General features: G+C 50.0%; 1 protein-coding gene across 3 annotated transcripts in view; it reads left to right on the plus strand.

Moving 5' to 3' along the window:
• The window catches only part of SCUBE1 (signal peptide, CUB domain and EGF like domain containing 1), a 130,328-nt gene that overhangs the window by 13,113 nt on the left and 99,258 nt on the right, over positions 1-17,957 (plus strand). For all 3 annotated transcript variants that reach the window (XM_032647262.1, XM_032647263.1, XM_032647264.1), the window contains exon 3: positions 8,615-8,743. In XM_032647262.1, coding sequence (XP_032503153.1) covers positions 8,615-8,743 — 129 coding nt within the window. The remainder of the gene's footprint in view (positions 1-8,614; positions 8,744-17,957) is intronic.

Genomic DNA, 17,957 nt, shown 5'->3' on the forward strand with positions numbered 1-17,957 from the left:
GTGTATCCATCACCGAAATCAACTTTAGACCCTTTTCATTACAACAGAAAGAAACCCTATACCCCTTAGCCATCACTCCCCAGCCCCCCAGTCCCCAGAAACCACTAATCTGCTTTCTGTCTCAATAGTTGTGGCCTTTCTGGAGACGTCATATAAATGGAATCCTACAAAACGTGGCCCTTTGTGACTGAGACGGCATCCTCTGAAGTCAGGTAGCCTGGCTCACTTCCTGGCTCCACGGGTATTAGCCGTGTGACCTTGGGCAGGGCAGGTAACACCTATGAGCCTTGGTTTCCCTTGCTGTCAGAAAAAGATGTCGGTACCCACTGCTCAGGGTGCTCATAGCAAAGGGCCTGCGTACGGCCTCACACGTCCACGGAGGCTCCAATCAAGATGGCTACTCATTCGTTCAATGCCGAGCAGACTTTTGAGGAGACACCATGCTACTGCTGAGCCTGCAGCCGAACAGGACACAGTTCTTGCCCCATGGAACTCACAGCCTCGAAGGACACATACATCACCAGTGAGAGTAGCAATAGTGTCCATTCAAGGAGCTGTGGCGTCCAGAGGGGTGGGGAAGAGCCCTGTCTGCCAGGGGATTTGCAAGAGCTTCAGGGAGGAGCTGATGCTGGGGCTCAGTCTGCAGAAGGGTGTAGGTGTCTGTGAAGGGGAAGGAGCTCCGGGCAGCACAAGCAGAAGCGTGGAGGAGGCCCGAAGCCGTCCGGGCCACTGGGAGAGGTCAGCCAGCAGCTCAGACCCCATGGTTACCTTGGATCATGGGTTGGCTGGGGGGAGGACCTTCCCACCCTCTGGCTGAGCCATGGTCATTGTGTGCAGTTAGGAATGAAAAAGTATATAGATTTGTGTTGGTTTTGCATGACCTTTGACCTTTCCCATAATTAACTGCTGGGCCCACTTCTGGCATTGTCTCAGCAGAAGGGAAACCTGATCGATGGATGCCAGGGGTCCACCGAGAGCGGGTCTCATTACTCAGTCATTACAAACCCAGAGCTTAACCCTGTGCCACCGGCAACGGGGGGGAGGCTTAATCCTTCCTGCTAGGCGGCCCTGCGAAACTACCTTCCCGCGAATGTAATTAGCCAACAAACTGGATTAAGATTTATTCACCAATAAGGACTCAACTTCCTAAGCCATACATCTCTCCCAGAATGGCTGCCTGATCTAAGGAGTGCACGGTTTTTCCTAAAGCCCCCAGACAAAGGAGAAGACATGCAAACGCCCAGCCAGGGAAGAGTTCTTTGTTAGAGCATTTGGTCTCCACTGTCTGCAAGGAATTTTGAGAAAAATGCCAATTTCAAGGGGAAACGCGAAGGTATTTCCGGTAGTGATCCCTGAGAGCGGAGAATCCCCATTTTGAGAACCTTTCCGGTCAGTCTGATTTTTAGGACTAAAATGCCCTAAGTGGTATTAAAATGAGAAGAATCTCTGACTCGTTGTAGTAGAATCTCTTATAGGCACTACAGAGTAGATATATATTTTACGGGGCAGCGAGAATCGGTTTTGAGTTAAATGAAGAAAGCCGTGCTCATCCCACTCGAGTCCTTACCAGTGTTGCTGGCACATAACCGCAGCTGTGGGATCGTGTGTGCCTACTGCCGTTTTACTATAGGAAAAGTGGAACTGCCTGACCTTTTAAAATCCCATGAGCAGCTCCCCGTGCTGTTTTTCTCTGCTCCATTGGATGTTGGAAGCTGTTTTCTGTTGGGAATTGAGTTCTCATTAAAAAAAAAAAAATCCAGGCTGGAGAAGGAGCAGGGATGTTTAAGGCGAGCTGTTGAGACTTCTCATCCTCAGCATTCAGGTCAGATTTTTTGTCCTGCCCACTTTCTCTGGTATGAACCATCTCTGTCACCGCCCCTCAACCTCAAGAGCAGGTACAGACCTTGGAAATAAAAGCAGTGATGCACGTGACATCTCGTCCCCACCTTTCTCCTTGATAACTTTTTGGAGCATGAAGCACCTTTTATAAGTATTCGTCTCATGCACCCCGAGGATGTGGCTCCAACGGGAACAGAGCCTGCGTCTGAACGCAGCCCCTGGCTGGAGGCCTGAAGACAAGGTCCTCAGCCATGCTAGGCCTCGTTCTCGGCATCAGTAAAATGGAATCAGCAGTCACACCTGCTTTCCACACAGCTTCATCACTCCGATCTCTGCTTCTGTGGTCCTGTGGCCGTCTTCCCTCTGTATGTCTGTGCTTTCACATGGTTTTCTCCTTCCTGTCCTAACATCCTCTCTGTGCATCTATATCCAAATTTCCTTCTTATAAGAACACCAGTCACTGGTTTAGGCCCACCCTACTCCACTGCAGCCTTACCTAAAATTTGATTACAACTGCAAAGATCCTATTTCCAAATCAAGTCCCATTCACAAGTACTGAGGGTTAGGACATCAACACTTCTTTTCAGGGGACACAGTCCAACTCACAACAGTCCTTTAAGAGTAAATATCTAGATCAGTCTCCCAAGGCAAAAGAAATAAAAGCAAAAATAAACAAATGAGACCTAATCCAACTTAAAAGCTCTTACACAGCAAAGGAAACCATAAACAAAACGAAAAGACAATGTATGGAATAGGAGAAAATATTTGCAAATGATGTGACCAACAAGGGCTTAATTTCCAAAATATACAAACAGCTCATACAACTCAGTATCGAAAAAACTAAACAAAACAAAAAACCAAAAAACCCAATCAAAAAATGGGCAGAAGATCTAAATAGACATTTCCCCAAAGAAGACATACAGATGGCCAACAGGCACATGAAAAGATGCTCAAGATCACTAATTATCAGAAATGCAAATCAAGACCACGATGGGGTAGCAGCTCACACCAGTCAGAACGGCCATCATCAAAAAGTCTACAAGTAATAAACGCTGGAGAGGGTGTGGAGAAAGGGGACGCTCCTACACTGTTGGTAGGAATGTAAGTTGGTGCAGCCACTATGGAAAACAGTATGGAGCTTCCTTAAAAAACTAAAAATAGAGCTATTATATGATCTAGCAATCCCACTCCTGGGCATATATCCAGAAAAGATGAAAACTCTAATTCAAGAAGATACACGCACCCTGATGTTCATAGCAGCACTATTTACAATAGCCAAGACATGGAGGCAACTCAAGTACCCGTCAACGGACAGTTGGTTTAGAAGATGTGAGATACACACACACGCACGCGCGAGCACACACACACGCACACACAATGGAATATTACTCGGCCATAAAAAAGAATGAAATAATGCCATTTGCAGCAACATGGATGGACCTAGAGATGATCATACTAAGTGAAGTGAGTCAGACAGAGAAAGACAAATATTATATGATATCACTTACACGTGGAATCTAAAAAATAATACAAATGGTGCTATACGCAGAGCAGAAGCAGACTCACATATATAGAAAACAAATTTATAGTTATCAAAGGGGAAAAGGAGTGTGGGAGGAAGAAATTAGGAGTATGGGATTAACAGATACAAACTACTAAGCGTAAACTAGATAAGCAACAGGGATTTACCATATAGCACGGGGGACTATATTCAATATCTTGTAATAACCTATAATGGAAAATAATCTGAAAATATATAACTGAATCACTTTGCTGTACAGCTGAAACTAACACAATATTGTAAATCAACTATACTTCAAGTTTTAAAAAAAGAGTAAAGATCTCGAGAGCTTGGCTCTGCCCCCCTCCATTCCTTTACCCTCTCTGCTCTCCAACCGCCTGTTCCTCATTCTCTGACCTTAACAGTCCTTAGAAAGTGGTCCAACATAGAGAACAGACGGGTGGCTGCCAGGGGGAGGGGTTTGGGGGAGGGATGGAGCGGGAGATAGGGGTTAGCAGATGTAAACTAGTGTATACAGGATGGATAAACAACAAGATCCTACTGTATAGCTCAGAAAACTATATTCAGTATCCTATGATAAACCATAATGGAAAAGAATATTTTTAAAAAGAATATATATATATATATATATATATATATATATATATATAACTGAATCACTTTGTTGTACAGAAGACGTTAATACAACATTGTAAATCAACTATACTTCAATAAAAAAAATTCTTTTTAGGTGGTCTGAGACTGATGGGCATCTTGGAGGCCTGCAGGACCTCCTCTGGGGCTGATGGCTCTTTGTTATGTTTTTTTACAATAATAAATCTACTAGCTTTGGCAGGGATTTTTTTTTTTTTTGGTTGATTTGTTTATGTGTTTATCTCTTATGTATTAAAGGAGGAGGCTCACACGATTTTAAAGAACAAAAATTCAAGGCACATACACAGAAAATCAGGGAAGGTTTGGTTTGTGAGCAGACGTTCTCCATTCAGGACGGATGCTGGTTGGGTGGGTAAAGCAGGTTGGCCTCGGAAGCCTGTGAGAGCACTTCAGGCCTGGGGATTGGAGAGGAACCGATAATTCTAAGGGGTGCTCAGATCTGGGGGAATTCTCTGGGACTGGATTAAGGGAAGAAATGTGAGCAGCAAACGTTCCTGCACTCTTCAGCGAATCAGCACCCACTGTGGCCTACATTATGGGGAGTCAAAGGAAGGAAAAGGCTAGAGTTGTTTTATGGACTCTCCAGCAATCTCTTTATAATGTCTTTTGTGTATGGTGATCGAGTAGTTTATCATTTTGATAGTGAAAATGTTGCTGTTAAAAATTATACCCAGACAGCAGGCATAAACTGGAACTATGCCAGGCAAATATGGTTGTGTGATTATCCTAATTGGGGAAAGACGATTTTCTCAGACCTTATCACCCTCAAAACAGCTTGTTCAATGGAATTTTATGGATGTGGTGACTCTATAACTGATCGTGTTTCCTTCCTTGCCTTGGTTTCCAGGAAACTCAGAGTCCTATTTGAGGCCTTCCTTTTGTCATTGTGCTGGAATTACCAAATGTATTTCTGCATACACTGCCCAGCTTTCCCTTATTCTGCAACCCTCATTTCTTTTTCTTCATCCTAACATCTGTTCTTTTTGAAAACCTTTTTGTATGTATTTTGTAGGCTGTTTAGATGCAGGATGTTTGAAGTCACTGATGGATGGATGAATAGGTGTTTGGTTGGATGGATGGGTGAATGTTTAGCTGGATAGATGGATGAACAAGTAGGGGTGCGTGTGTGTGTGTGTGTGTGTGTGTGTGTGTTTGGATAGATGCGTGGGTGTTTGGATCAATGAGTAGATGGATAGATGGTTAGACATTTAGATGAATAAGTATTTAGATAAATAGATGCTTAGGTGAATGGAAGGATGGGTGTCTGGCTGAATATTTAGATGGACGGATGCATGCTTGCATGGGTGGATGTTTGACTGGATAAGTGGATGGGAGATAGGTGATTGGATAAATGGAAGGGTGGTCAGCTGACTGGATATTTAGATGGATAGATTTTAGCATGCATAGACAAATGGAAGGATGGTTGGGGTGAGTATCTGAATGAATAGCTTATTGGAGGGACTAGATGGACGGATAGTGGGTGGGTGGATGGATGTTTGGATGAGTGGATGCATGACTGACTGGCTGGCTATTTGGGTTGATGGGTAGGTGCACACACAAGTGTGGGTGTGTATGGATGTGGCGCAAGTGGAAGGATGAAGCTGTGAATGGACGTTTTGATGATTAGCTTACACTTTCTTGGTACATAGGGTAAATGTGCCAAGAGTGAAATAACATATATAAAGTGCTTTGCCTATCAATGCCTGGCATGTCATGGGCATTCTAACTTACTAGAAAGGATATGGGCTTTGTAAACTGAAAGACACTTGTTTTGATCCTTGCCCTACCACTTACTATGTGACCTTGAGCAATTACGTCTCTGCCCTTTACTTTGCTTAACCATAAAATGGAGTTAAAATACCTACTCCAGAGGGTTGCTGTGAAAATTAAATAAGCTGGTATATGTTTCAGGAGTAGATACCTGCATACTGAGGTACAGCATGAGAGAGAGAGAATTCTTCTGCCCAAGCATGGAATAAAAGTCCTTCCCCTCGGTCTGACTGATCCAGCCTAAGTCATGTGCCCACCCTGGGACCCGCAGCAGTTGCTATGCCATCTACTGTCTGAGTTAGACTATTCAGGCTCCACCTGGACAGGTGGAATCAGGCCATCTTTTTTTTTTTTTGGCTGTGTTGGGTCTTCGTTGCTGTGCGTGGGCTTTCTCTAGTTGCGGTGAGCAGGGGCTACTCTTTGTTGCGGAGCACGGGCTTCTCATTGCTGTGGCTTCTCTTTTTGCGGAGCACGGGCTCTAGGTGCGCAGGCTTCAGTAGTTGTGGCACGTGGGCTCAGTAGTTGTGGCTTGCGGGCTCTAGAGCTCAGGCTCAGTAGTTGTGGTGCACGGCATGTGGGACCTTCCCGGGCCAGGGCTGGAACCCCTGTCCCTTGCATTGGTAGGCAGATTCTTAACCACTGCGCCACCAGAGAAGCCGTCTTCTTTTGAGTCACCTGCCTGAATGAAGGAAAGGAGGGAGGCAGCAGTTCGCGAGCTGCTGATTCGGATCGGATGAGAGATGATGCTCACGTGTACAGGCAGTGGACATGGGTGACCAGTCAGCAGACTGTACCCACGTTAAGAGTGTAGAAAATTCACGTGTTGGTAGCTGATAGGTGTCAGTGGAGAGGTGGAAGGATAACAGTATTCACTGGGATGGGGAACCCCAGGGAAGTGCAGATTGATGAGTTAAAGTTGGGCCGTGTTGCCTTTGGCGTGAGTGTGGATGATCCAGGGGGAGAGGTGGTTGGATTGGTGTATCTCAGGCTCTAGCAAAAGGTCGGGGCTGCAGAGATTGGGAAGTAATCAATATCTGTCTTTATAAATCCATGTGCCCTTTCAAACACAAAATCTTACATCCTGCTTTAATGTTATTTAAAACGTCTAAGTGCATTAAGTATAATGATTAAAAACAATTCAAATGACTTACAGAATTGAGCCTGCTTCCCAGCTGACACTGATGGCCTCTGCAGCAGGAAACCCCCTGCGTCTTGCACCTTTGGGGATCCAGGCAACCTTATTCTTCCCTCATCGTGGCAGGGTGGGTGGGCACCAGGAGGAGGCTGTGCAGCTCAGACCCTGTATTCTAGCACTTTCAGTGCTGCAGTTTTCAATGAAGTTATTCCCTCTGCTGGCAGTGTCCCAGACAGTGCTTGATCACCTCCAGAGTCAGGGAGCTCACTACCTCCTGAGACAGGCCCTGTCTTCCAGATGGACATACCTACCCGTGAACATCAATTGGCCCCCTTGGCTTTCCCCTGCTGTGAGTAGCTCTGCCCTCTGGACCGCTTGGAGAGAGCATGGAGCTGGATGTCTCCCTGTGCCAGCTCCTCAGGCACTTGCAGGAACGGCCAGGGTTGCTCTCAGTTCCCTCTCTTCAGGCTGGCCCCTTCCTGGCTTTCACAGCTGGAGCCTGGCCTCAAAAATCCCTCTTCGACCAGGTAGAGGAGAGACTGCTTCTTCCCATGTGGTAGCCTCTTGCAAAGCACTTCTAGTACTGCTGAGACGGGGCAGTACTGCTCCTGGTTTGCCTGTGGGAACACTTCCGGTTCCACTGGAGAACTTCTGGTTCCGCTGTGGGACACTTCTGGCTGCCCCCTTTCCTGCTTCTCTGCAGAGCCTGTGGAGGTCTGGGTGGGCAGATTGAACACCCCCTCCCTTCTGCTGCCTTGGGGGGTTGCACTGGTCGAATCCCACTTACAGCCCTTCTAGGTGTGTGACCGCTGGCAAGGGTTTGGCCTTCTTGTGCCTCGGCTTCTTCGATGCCCTTGTAAAATTGGAAGAACAACGATCGTGCCTGTGTCTCAGAGTTAGCATGGGGACTGGGTCGATGATGGCGCGCGGTGTCGCCCCCCGGGACTTGGGCATAGGAACAGCTCCTTGAATGTTAACTAGACTCGCTTCTGTTGCTCTCCAGGGTCTCTCAGATCTCTCTGGAACTTCAGAACTGATAGCTCTTTGACCCCTGATGGGAAATGTTGAGAGAGACTTAAAACAGGAAAAAGAGGGACCTTTACAAAGGCTATTGGCCATTGTTTACGAGACAGAAGGCTTTGTTGTGACAAGGAAACTGGAGCGGTAGAAATTCAGACTTCAGACGCTGATCTGGAAGGAAACTCTGGGGGGAGTATGTGGACTTTTCTCTCATTCCAGAGGCTACATATTTTGGTGGTGTGCAAAGTTCATTTATCTCATACCCCCTGCCTCACAAGTAATGAGGTCTCCACCTCTGGGAAGCTTTCAGATATCCTGAAAAGAGGCAGTTTGGGGGGATTTTAGACGGGGTCCCTGCGTGCTGTTAGTGTTGAGAGGGCTTCAAAGGGGGAAGATAGGGGTGGGAATCTCGCCTGCTTCTCTGTAGGGGGGATCTGAAAATCACCCCAAACATGCCTGGCATGTGGCCCTGCTCCCCAAGGCGGTGGCCAACCTCGTGGCAGAGCCAGGATCTTCATCTCTGTAACCTTTGGGCCCCCCGCCCCCAGCAAGGACTTTAGTAAACACCTGTTGAGTCATCCCCTAACCACTCATGTCCTGGTGACTTCAGCAGTGGGGAGAGAGGGGACCCCCGGGCTCTTCCTCTGACACCTCTCATGCACCTCATTTTGCAGACATCGACGAGTGTGAGAATGACTACTACAACGGGGGCTGTGTCCACGAGTGCATCAATATCCCGGGGAACTACAGGTGCACCTGCTTTGACGGCTTCATGCTGGCACACGATGGACACAACTGCCTGGGTGAGTGAAGCAGCTGTGCCCTGCCCGCTGGGCACACCCTGCCTGTTTCTCAGCTCCAGCTGGCAGCGCGGGGGGTCGTGGGAAGGATTGCCCTCTTTTGGTTCCTTGTCTTAGTTTGCTACGGCTGCCGTAACAAAAGAGCACAGCTTGAGGGGCTTCAACAACAACAATTTATTTTCTCACAGTCCTGGAGGCTAGAAGTCCGAGGTCACGGTGTTGATGTGTCTCTCTTTATTCTGAGGCTTCTCTCCCTGGCTCGCAGCTGGCCCCCTTCTCGCTGGGTGTTCACATGGTCTTCTCTCTGCGTGCAGGTACCTGATGCCTGTCTCTCTCTCTCTGTCCTAATCTCCTCTTCCTGTAAGGACACCAGTCATATCGGAGTAGAAGCTATCCTAACAACTCATTTTCAACGTAATTACCTCTTTAAAGGTCCCATCTTAAATACAGTCACATTCTGAGGTACTGGGGCTTAGACCTTCAACATACGAATTTGGGGGAAACCACAGTTCAGCCCATAACAAGGATTCTTACACACCTCCAGATTCTCCTGGTTCAAATACATACATTTTAAAAACAGTTGTGTAAAACTTATGAGTAATGCAAACTTTCTGGGTAAAATTGGGAAAACGTAGAAGCACAAGATAAAACTGGAAAGTATCTTGGTTACGCTGCTGTGTTTGCCTTCAGGCGTCTCTCTGCAGCCAGGTGTGGTTACACTGTAGTTGCGATCAGGTACCTGGCCCCTGTTATCACCCTTTTCCTAGTTGCCTCATTGTTTGATAAGTGACTAACAACCCGGGGTTGCTGTAACTGAGGGGCTTAAGCTACAGAAATTTATCCTGTCATGGTTCTAGAGGCTAAAATCTGAAGTTGTGGTGTCCACAGCGTTGGTTCCTTCTGGGGGCTTTGAGGGAGGACCTGTTTCATGCGTCTCTCCTAGCTTCTGGTAGCCTCAGGCTTTCCTTTGCTTGTAGATCACATTCTCCCTCTGTTTTCACATTGTCTTTGCTCTCTGCATGCCTGTCTCTGTGACCAAATGTCCCCTTTTTCTAAGGACACGGTCATATTGGATTAGGGTGTACCCTACTGACCTCATCTTAACTTGGTCATCTGCCAGTAACCTATCTCCGGAAGGGGTTACTTTCACCGGCACTGGGAGTCAGGACTTCGCCATCTTTGGAGGGATGTAATTCAAGCCATCATAGAGGTGGTTTGCAGCCTGTGGCAGGAAGAATGTCTCCTGGTAGAAACCACGTGGTCCCAGAGCAGATGCCCCGGTCCCCCAAGCCCTCTTCTGCTACCGGCTGCTGAGTGACCTGGGGAACGATGGCTGGAGCCTAGAGGGTAAGACCGTGGACTTGGCCGGAGTGTGGTGTGGCTGTGAACCCGTTCTTGACATCTCTGAGCCTCAGTCACTTGTCGGTAAAGGGAGGGTGTGAAGAGCAGCTGTCTCACAACGCTGCCGTGAGCAGAAATTGCGATCCTGCCGTGACGGCTGAGAAGTGTGGCCGTCCCAGGGCCCTCAGTCCTCAGAGCGGTTCCTGTAACAGGGGTAACACGCTGTCTGCCTCACTAGGTTGTGTGTGAGGACACAATGGTGCAGTGAAGTGGCTGGCCCTTGGCGAGTATAAATAGTCAACAGACAAGCATTAGTGTTACTGTAGGTGACTCAGCCACCCTTTCGTGGTTGGACGTTGAAATTCCTTGCTTATTTCGTTTGTTTTTACCGTCAGAATCCAGAGGTGATTCTGGGCATAAAATTTCTTTTCTTGTTTCCCCAACTGTTTCCTTAGCAAGTCTTCCTGGAACTACTGGGTCAAAAGGATCATTTGGACTTTTTTATGGCTTTTGATGCAGTGCTTCCTGGAAGGGCTCAGTAAAGCTCCCATTGCAGCAGCTGGCTTTCTGGTGTGCGGCATGGGAAGCTGGCTTTCTGGTGTGCGGCATGGGAAGCTGGCTTTCTGGTGTGCGGCACGGGAAGTTGGCTTTCTGGTGTGCGGCATGGGAAGTTGGCTTTCTGGTGTGTGGCATGGGAAGCTGGCTTTCTGGTGTGTGACATGGGAAGCTGGCTTTCTGGTGTGCGGCATGGGAAGTTGGCTTTCTGGTGTGTGGCATGGGAAGCTGGCTTTCTGGTGTGCGGCATGGGAAGCTGGACATCCCAAGTGCTCCGAAACATCCAGACTTAGTGGTGTATTCATCTTCAGTTCCTCTGCCTGTTCCTGTTGAAGGCATATTGGATCTCAGATGAGCTTGTTATGGGAAACAGATCCATAAACATGTAATTACACCCTTAAATAAGTGCCACAATGGAGGTCTGGACTGTTAAAGCCCAGAGGGGTCTGCAAAGAGCTACCCCTGCATGGGGTTGGGGGGTGGTGGGGCCTGACTCCTCGGGGGGACTGCATCGAACAGGATCTCCAAAGGTAGGCGAGCAGTTTACTGGGTCGAGGGCAGAGCCTGCGTGGAATGCTGTGGGTGGCTCCTTGGGGCTGGGCTGGGGGGGGGGGTGGGGTGGGGGGGTGCTGGGAGGAAGAGCGGGAGGTGGGGCTGCCGAGGCAGGCAGAGCCTTTGGTGAGATCGCGGAGAACCGAGGCTGTACAGCGTTCATTGTGCCGGACGCCAGGTTCAGTGCTGTTCAAGTTTTCTCCCCTTTAATCCTCCCAAGAGCATAAGCATTTAACTTTACCAGTCGCTCGGCCCTTTTTTCAGATGATAGAGCACATTCCAGAAACTGACTAGTCCGTGAAAGCAGAGCTGACGGTCTCTGTGGAGCAGCAGGCAATATCCCCAGTGGTCAGGAAGACGAACCTTGGGAACTGCCAGTTCTGGGCTCAGATCCTGGTTCTGCCAGTTTTCAGCTGTGTGACCTTTGGCCTGGAGGTGATACTCGCCTCCAGGCCTCAGTTTCATCACCTGTAAGACAGAATTCGCAGTCCTCTGTCTGGCACGGCTCTTGCGAGGACTGAGTGGGATCGTGGATGGCAAGCATCTTGAGAGTGCCTGGCACCGAGCACACAGACGTGATGGGCATCCGGCTGGTCATCGGCTTGCAGACCAGATGTATTGCGGTGGGCTGGTCCGATGCCCCCGAGGCCTCGTGGGGGCCCGGCCTGCCGTCTGCAGCCCCCGGGTGGTCACCTGTTTGTAAACACCCTTGTTCTGTTTTTTTTTTTTTTTTTTTCCGGTACGCGGACCTCTCACTGTTGTGGCCTCTCCCGTTGTGGAGCACAGGCTCCGGACGCATGGCTCACGGGCCCAGCCGCTCCGCGGCATGTGGGATCCTCCCAGACCGGGGCATGAACCCGCGTCCCCTGCATCGGCAGGCGGATGCTCAACCACTGCACCACCACGGAAGCCCATCACCCTTGTTCTTGGCTACGGCAGGTGTACCCAACGCCTCCAGACTAATGGAGTCTGTGCAGGTCTTTGTTTCAACAGGATTTTCACGGTGGATTCTTTTTACACTCATCAATTTAAGGAACTGGGTAAGACTCCACCCACCCCCGCCTCCGAGCACAGATTGCAACTTCCTACGGCTCTAACTCACACATACGGCAGCCGACAAAAGGCTCTCTCTGTTGCTTCTCTGCTTTTAGCTGGGGCAGACGCTTCCCGACAGACCTCCTTATGTTTGGGCTTTTTCCTTCTCAAGACAAAACTCCGGCTCTAGAGAAGACAGACCTTGGCTCCCACTGGCTCCAGCCCCGCCTGACCGTGTAAGCTCTCAGAGCCGCAACTCCCTTACCCATGAAACGCTGAAAAAGTACCCAGCACAGTGTCAGGATCATGGAGGCTTATAGACACTGGCTGAAAGAAGTAACACTGTACGAGGAAGCTGGACTTGCAGTTGGAAGATGTGACCCAAATTCTGTCACCACCACTCATGAGTTCTATGTTGGAGACCAGTTACTGACTCTCCATGTGTCAGTGCCCCTAACTGCAGAGTGGGTCAGAAATGCCTGTCTCGGTGTCACTGTGACAATTAAATATGAAAGTAGACCTGGAGAGCTGAACGTACTGATGTGAAATTCTCCGCGGGTGCTGGGTGTTGCAGAGGTTTCAAGCCGGCAGCCCACAGCCCTCCTCCAGCCTGTAAACGTGTTTGGTCTCTCCCCGCCGTGTTGATGATATGACCGTGACGATGGTGGTGGTGACTGAATTATTTGTCAACATTTATAAATCAAGGGGTGTCACATAAAAATCAATATTTCCAGCACTGTTCCTGCTTGGCCATAGTCACCCGGCCCCTGACTTTGTGGGACTTGGGCAGGGGTGCATATCCCATGTGGTCAAGTGTGGAAGTCATCACGAAGCTTCCAACTAGAATATGTTCAATCTTTTGTACCTTGACAAGTGTTCCTAATGCCTTGGAAGGCTAGACTGGAATTTAGAAACCTAGGACTCCTTGGGGTTTTGTGCCAGAAAGTGGTAGCATGGGCAGTGCCTGCTCTCTGCCCCTTCTTCTCACCCCTGGCTCCATCCTGCACCACAGGGAGCCTGAGGACACCCTAACCTGAATGTGTAAGCTCTGACCATTTGCCCCCAGACCATCTTCCCTTTGGCTTGGTCCTGTTTTTTGTCCCTCTGAGAAGAGACAGGCTTGGGCCATTTGGACAGGGAATTTGGGGGTCTCAAACACCCAGAATGTGGTCTAGAAGGATGGGTATGTGTTCCAGGTGCCATGACCCCCTGTGGACTCCTTACTGTATTGGAAGGGCTGCAGCCACAGGAAGGGCAGCACAGGGACCCTCAAGGCATTGAGCCAAGAGCAGGGGCACCTCTTGCCCACGTCTCAGTGTGGAACCAGCAGCAACCGGCAGGAGCCGCACCACGGCTGCCCCCTTTGGAGGGTGTGTGTACATTCCCGATTGCTGCACTCCCCACCATTCCCTGTTGCTCACAACCTGTTGGTCATTTAACTGCCTGCTCCGTCTCAGTAGGAATTGTGTTCACGCTGCCTGATGAAGCTTCCAGCACAGGGCCTGCCCTCAGTGGGTGTTTGGTAGGGGTGAGAAGCTGACTGAGTGGTTGGAAGGTTCTGTGTTCTGCATTCTCGCTGCTTTGTGCGGTCCTGACCGTCTCTGGTCAGTCACTCTGAGCCCTACTCCACAACCCATCACCCGTCAGGGACAGTTAGGCCTGTTTGCGTCTCCTGTTGTTTTGTCTCCAAGTCTGGGTCAAAAGTCTCGTCCGGTTGTAACATTCCGCTCTCAACCACCGCTGAATTCCTTCGGGATGGTGGCTGGAACCGAGCCTGGTCAGCACAGTCTGAAAAGCATTCTGAGCTAACTAGGAGGAATGAGGCTGATGGCTGAAGGGTTATTTTCTTGCCTGGGTTTTCACAGTTGAACCTTTTCTCTTTTTTTGAGCAAATGAGGTTATTTTCTTGTGGAGATGGCTTGCCTGGGACTGTGTTCTGGAGGGTGGCCAAATCTGTCCTCTGGGGAGTAAAACCCTGTTTCTATTTGACATCTTTATTGAGGAATTTCTCAAATATAACAGAAAATGACACCAGAGGGAATTGAAACCATGATGAGATCCTTGCTCAACCCCAAATGACTGCTTTTAGCATTGTAATTACTTGAAATAGCAGTAGTTCTGTTTGAAAAATATTATTCCAAACTCCATGCAATTGGACATAAGAGCAATATTTAGGCTAATAGAATAAGATTTTTTTCATCTTAAATTAAAACCAGCAGTGGGTAATTTTTTCCCGACTCCACAAAGCAAGGCTCCTTTCTCCCTAAAGCCATTAGTTCACTTAGCCAGATGTTTTCTGCGACCCCGGTCTTTATCTTGACTTACTGAAAAATACGGTTCTCAAGTTGCCCACAGTCTGAATTTCGGACTTGCTTCTCAGCACTTTTTCCCCTGATGAAGAGGAGTCATCTGGAGCCAGGTTCAACAGAACAGTTGTTTTGTTAACCGGATCGCTACATTCCCGTTAACACTTACGGAGCACCTACCGTATGCCCGGCCTTGTGCTAGGTAGTCAGCTTCTCTTAGGTGAGATGAGGAACTTCGGCCGCACCTCTGCCGTGCACCTGGAGTCGCCCAGGATGTCGTGCTCACGTTCTGTCGTTCAGTTCTCACAGCATCCATAGGCAGAAGCCATTAGTATCCCCTCTTTACAAATGAGGAAACTGAGGCTCAGAGAGGGAAAGTGACCTGGGTGAGGTCACACAGCCAGTAAGTGGTAGGGCTGGGACCAGAGCCCAGGTCTGTGCGTTTGCCAGTTCAAGCCTGTAAGCCACTGCCCGCCCCTTGCCTCATGGCACCCGGAACAGAACCAGCTCTGGGAGGCTGGTCCGGATCAGGGAGGGGCTTCCTTCACTGGGGGTTAGATATGCCCTGCTCTGAGTTTGAGAGTCACTGAGAAACCCTGGCGTCTGCCAAGCCAGCCTGGTGGGTGGCGTGCTGGAGGGCGTGAGGGCGGCCCCTGCTCCAGAGACTTCCCCCAGATCTGTCCTGCCTCCCAGGCCAAGGCAGGATCTTGCTGCCCACGCAGGAGCCTTGTGTCACCCTTGAGCTTCTTTGGGGCGTTGTCTCACCCCGTGTGAACAAGCGGAGCCCTGTTATGACCGAACCCGCTCGTGTGGCTCCCATCACTTTCACGGGAGCACCCGGTTCTTCTGCCCGCCGGCTCACGAAGCCCTCAGGCCAGGGTGCTTGCTGCCAGCCTCCTCTCCTCACCTCTCATCCTTGCCCACCTGCACCCTCTGGCCCGGCCTTCCTTACATCCACACGGTCCTCCTACCCTTCCCTGCTGTTCAGGGCTGCTCCCTGAGACCCCTCCCCCAGCATGACCTGGTGAGGTCCTACTTGTCATTCGAGACCCAACCTCCATCTCCCTTTGCTCCAGGGTCTTCTGTGACCACGTGGCACACACCTGCACTGTGGCTCTGCGCTGGGGTCCTCCCTTCTTCTCCTGCAGGCAGAAGCTATCTTGTTTATCTCGTCTTCCTCCTCTGAACCTAGTGTGGCGTCTGGCATATCACAGGCACATAATAAACATTTGTAGAATGAATGAATGAATGAGTCTGAAGAGGATCCTCAAGCTCGCCACACTTCTGTGCTGGGCACATAGCAGAGATCCAGGCGAATCAGATGGGGCACGTGTCGCAGGGCTCCCAGGCTCGCGAGAAACACAGAAATGTTCACGCTTCTAAATGACAGGTAGAAAGGGCTGTATCCGCAGTGACACGAGCCTCCAACCTAGTATTCATCCATTTGTTTATTCAAAGAAGTTGTTCTGAGCACCTGCTGTGTGCCAGACCTGGTTTTAAGTGCTGAAGACACAGTGAGTGGTGACCGAAAGCAACCAAGCACCCGCACTAGGGAGGGGGGGAGACAGTGCACAAGTAAACTCACAACTCAGTAAAGTAAGCTCAGTCAGGTCAACCCCAGTGAAAAATAATACAATAAGGTGGTGGGAAGTGATGGGGGCAGGATGACAGTGTTGGAGAGGGTGGCGTTCCTGTTACTGTTGCTGCATAAAAACCACCCCACACTTAGTGGCATAAAACACCCCTTGACTCTGCTTGCAGATTCCGTGGGTGGGGGATTCAGACAGGACGCAGCAGGGACGGCTGTCTGAGCTGCACGGTGTTTGGGGCCTCAGCTGGGAAGACGTGAGGCCAGAGATGACTTGATGGGGCTGGACTCATCTGGAGGCTTCTCTGCTGACGCCTAACGGTTGGTCCTTCCACATGGGCTGCTGTGGGCTTCCTCACGGCCTGGCCGCTGGGTCCCAAGAGAATAAGACGCAAGTGCGTGGAAGCTTTCCAGTCTAGTCTCAGAAGTCACTTTCACCCAGCTCTACCTGTCAAGGCAGTTACAAAGGTCCATCCACGTTCTTGGGGGGCGGGCACTTGGGGGAGGGAGCCTCAGAGAGGAGGAGGAAGCTGCCCTGTGAAGATCTAGGGAAGACCTTCCCTCCAGGCAGAAGGGAGGACAAAGGCGGTGGCCCGAGGTGGGGACAAGCTGCGCGAGTTTGGGCACAGGTCACTGTGCCTGGAGGATCTGGCAGGAGGGAGAGGGTCTGGAGACGAGGTCGGGAGCAGGCAGGGCCCAGTCATGTGCAGCCTTGTAGACCCTAGAAGGGAGTTGGGATTTTATTCTAAATTAGTTGGGAAACCACGGGACATTTTAACCAGGGATTGACATTTTAATTAAGAGATTTGCTTTCTGGCTGCTCAGTAGAGAATGTATTACCTGGAATAAGAGGCAGAGACCCCTGTGGCGATTTGGGTCAGAGATGTTGGTTGGCCAGGTGACAGTGGTGGCAGTAATGAGAAGCGGTGGAATTCATGTATGTTTTGAAAACAGGGCCAAAATGAATTGACGATGGACTAGATGTAAGAAGTGAGGGGAAAAGAGGAATCGAGACGGACTACTAGTTTTTTGTTCGTTTGTTTTGTTTTGCTTTGTTTTTGCGGTACGCGGGCCTCTCACTGTTGTGGCCTCTCCCGTTGCGGAGCACAGGCTCCGGACGCGCAGGCTCAGTGGCCACGGCTCATGGGTCCAGCTGCTCCACGGCACGTGGGATCCTCCCGGACCGGGGCACGAACCCGTGTCCCCTGCATCGGCAGGCGGACTCTCAACCACTGCGCCACCAGGGAAGCCCTGGACTGCTAGTTTTTTGCTCGGAGTTACTGTGTAGCTGTGCTGCTACGGCTGAGATGGGGAAGACTGGGGGGTAGGACAGATTCTGGGACGGGGAGCGGGGTGGGCTGAGAATCTGTTTGGCCAAGTTCAATTTGAGATAATCAGTAGCCATCTGAATGGAAAAGGTATACAAGTGGGGTCGTCAGGTCTGGGGTTCGGGGAGAACGTGAGAGCCTAGAGCTTCTAAACAGCGTCAAAATCCAGAGCTCTTAACGTTCATTCGTTTCATAAGATTCCACGAGCACCTGCCCGGTGCCACGTCCTGGGCTGGGAGCTCGCAGCCGGGAGATGGATGAAGTAGTCCCGGCCCTCAGGAAGCATCGGGACTCGGCCTCCCCAGCTTTGAATCCTGGATCCATCACTTAACTGTGTGACTGTGAGCAGGTAACGTCACGTCTGTGGGCCTCTGTGTCCTCGTCCGTACGGCGTGGCTAACAGCAGTGCTTATTTGACGGGGGTGACGCAGAGACCAGATGAGATAAGCTTTGCAAGGTACGTACCTGGCACACGACGAGGGCTCAGCAGATGTGAATTACCTAAGTATCAC

The sequence above is a fragment of the Phocoena sinus genome, chromosome 10, assembly GCF_008692025.1.
Source record: "Phocoena sinus isolate mPhoSin1 chromosome 10, mPhoSin1.pri, whole genome shotgun sequence".
Classification (NCBI taxonomy): domain Eukaryota; kingdom Metazoa; phylum Chordata; class Mammalia; order Artiodactyla; family Phocoenidae; genus Phocoena; species Phocoena sinus.